Here is a 1,779-nt window from a genome sequence, read left to right as displayed (position 1 = left end):
TACACAGAACGAAACTTGTATTATTATTAATTCTAGAGCCAAAACAAATATAAACAAACCACATGCCACCAAACTATAAATCCATAATAATCTATAGTTGCAACTATGGTTTATTAATTCTGTGTTCTTAAATTTGGCATTCCGGGACCCCTAAACATGGTCCATAGTTGCAACATTGCATGTGCCTGTTAGTATTAATTATCATTTCACCACGAGCCACCACTAAACTATATACCAATAATAATCCATAACAACAATAATCAATTCAACTCAGAGATTCTCTTGTTTATGAAATCCTTGATTTGTGTGATCAATTGAGAAGACTCGGGCAAATCATCGAACACATAGAACGCATGAATCATCTTGGGATACTCAATCAATTGGACATTTTTTCCCGAATTTTTCAACCACTCATAATACCTCCTTTGCCAATCTTGCAACGGGTCAAACCCACCCACAACCACGAGGGTATCCGGGTAATCCAAACCCGACAAATCCTCCGAATTCGGTCCACTCACATTCGCAGCCACATGGTCGCGATCCGACCCGTCTGGCAAAAACACCTTCCACAGCCAATCCGTCCTGGCCATCGACACCAGCGGCGCCCCCTTGAACTTCTCCTCCGCTGCCGTCCGCTCCTCCCCGCCAAACCATGGCTGGATCGAAACCAACCCGATGACCCGGATTATCCGGAGCCCCGACTTGGGGACCCGAACCGCCACATTGTGAGCCAAATTCGCGCCGGCGCTGTCTCCGGCGAGGAAGCATTTCGACAAGTCAGCATTTTCCGGCAGGACCGCGCGGTTCTCGTCGAGGAATTTGAGGATGTCCTCGCCGTCGTCGTATTGCGAAGGGTACCGGTGCTCCGGCGTGAGGCGGTAGTTGACGGAGACGACGACGGCGGGGATTTGCCGGCAGAACCGCCGGCAGACGGCGTCGTAGGCTAATGAATCCGGCGAGAGGAACGCGAAGCCGCCGCCGTGGAAGAAGATGACGACCGGGAGAGCGCCGCCGGAGGCGGCGGCGACGGTGGGGGAGAAGACGCGGCACCAGAGGTTTCGCGAGGCGTCGACGGTGACGTCATTAGAGGAAACGCCGTTAACGGGGGCGGCGTTGGGGTGGGACTTGAGGTCGAGTAGGTTTATGAGGAGGCGATTAACGGTGCCGTTAGAGCGACGAGCGGCGTCGGAAAGGGTACATAGGAAAGATATTGAAATGCGTGCCCTCCAAGGAAGAACCGGTTTTGGTTGTTGGGAGTTGGATGTGGTTGACGCCATTGTCGTGTCGTTCTATGATCGGAGAGTGAGTGTGAATGGTAAAAAAAGGGTAATTACAAAGGAATGACAGCATGAGGCCAACACGACAAGTTATTTTAGTTCATCTTTCGTTGGTTCTTTTTTCGTCGTAGAAAGAAGGTAGGATGGTTGTTAGAGTTGTTACCGCCAGATCGAAAATAAATGAATTATTTGTGTAGAAGGTGGTGAAGTTTCTCGAAACAAGACGTTTACGGAAAAAGAAAATTATTAACTATAATTAGGCCATTGAATTTGGTGGGTGCCCATGAATAATTTTGAATTGGAATTTTTTTCTAGGCGGGGGTGGGGGAGATTGAAAGTGACCTAAGCCTAAAGAAAATTGCACAACAAAAGACATTTTTTCCTTCTAAATTAGGTATTTTGATTTAACTAAAATTAACATTTTTAATACAATGATAATAATTATAAAATTGAAAATAGAGGAAATTTATGGTATTATATTAATGTTGTTTTTGATTAAAAT

General features: G+C 46.3%; 1 protein-coding gene across 1 annotated transcript; it reads right to left on the bottom strand.

Moving 5' to 3' along the window:
- LOC114390239 (probable carboxylesterase 18) lies at window positions 1–1,514 on the bottom strand. The gene has a single exon (XM_028350947.1). The coding sequence runs from the start codon at window positions 1,275–1,277 to the stop codon at window positions 261–263; it is 1,017 nt and encodes a 338-aa protein (XP_028206748.1). The 5' UTR covers window positions 1,278–1,514; the 3' UTR covers window positions 1–260.
- Between the last annotated feature and the right edge of the window lie 265 nt (window positions 1,515–1,779).

This window comes from Glycine soja, chromosome 16 (genome assembly GCF_004193775.1).
Source record: "Glycine soja cultivar W05 chromosome 16, ASM419377v2, whole genome shotgun sequence".
NCBI classification, from domain to species: domain Eukaryota; kingdom Viridiplantae; phylum Streptophyta; class Magnoliopsida; order Fabales; family Fabaceae; genus Glycine; species Glycine soja.
The sequence above is the reverse complement of the archived record's forward strand: the minus strand, read 5'-3'. Positions and strand labels throughout refer to the sequence as shown.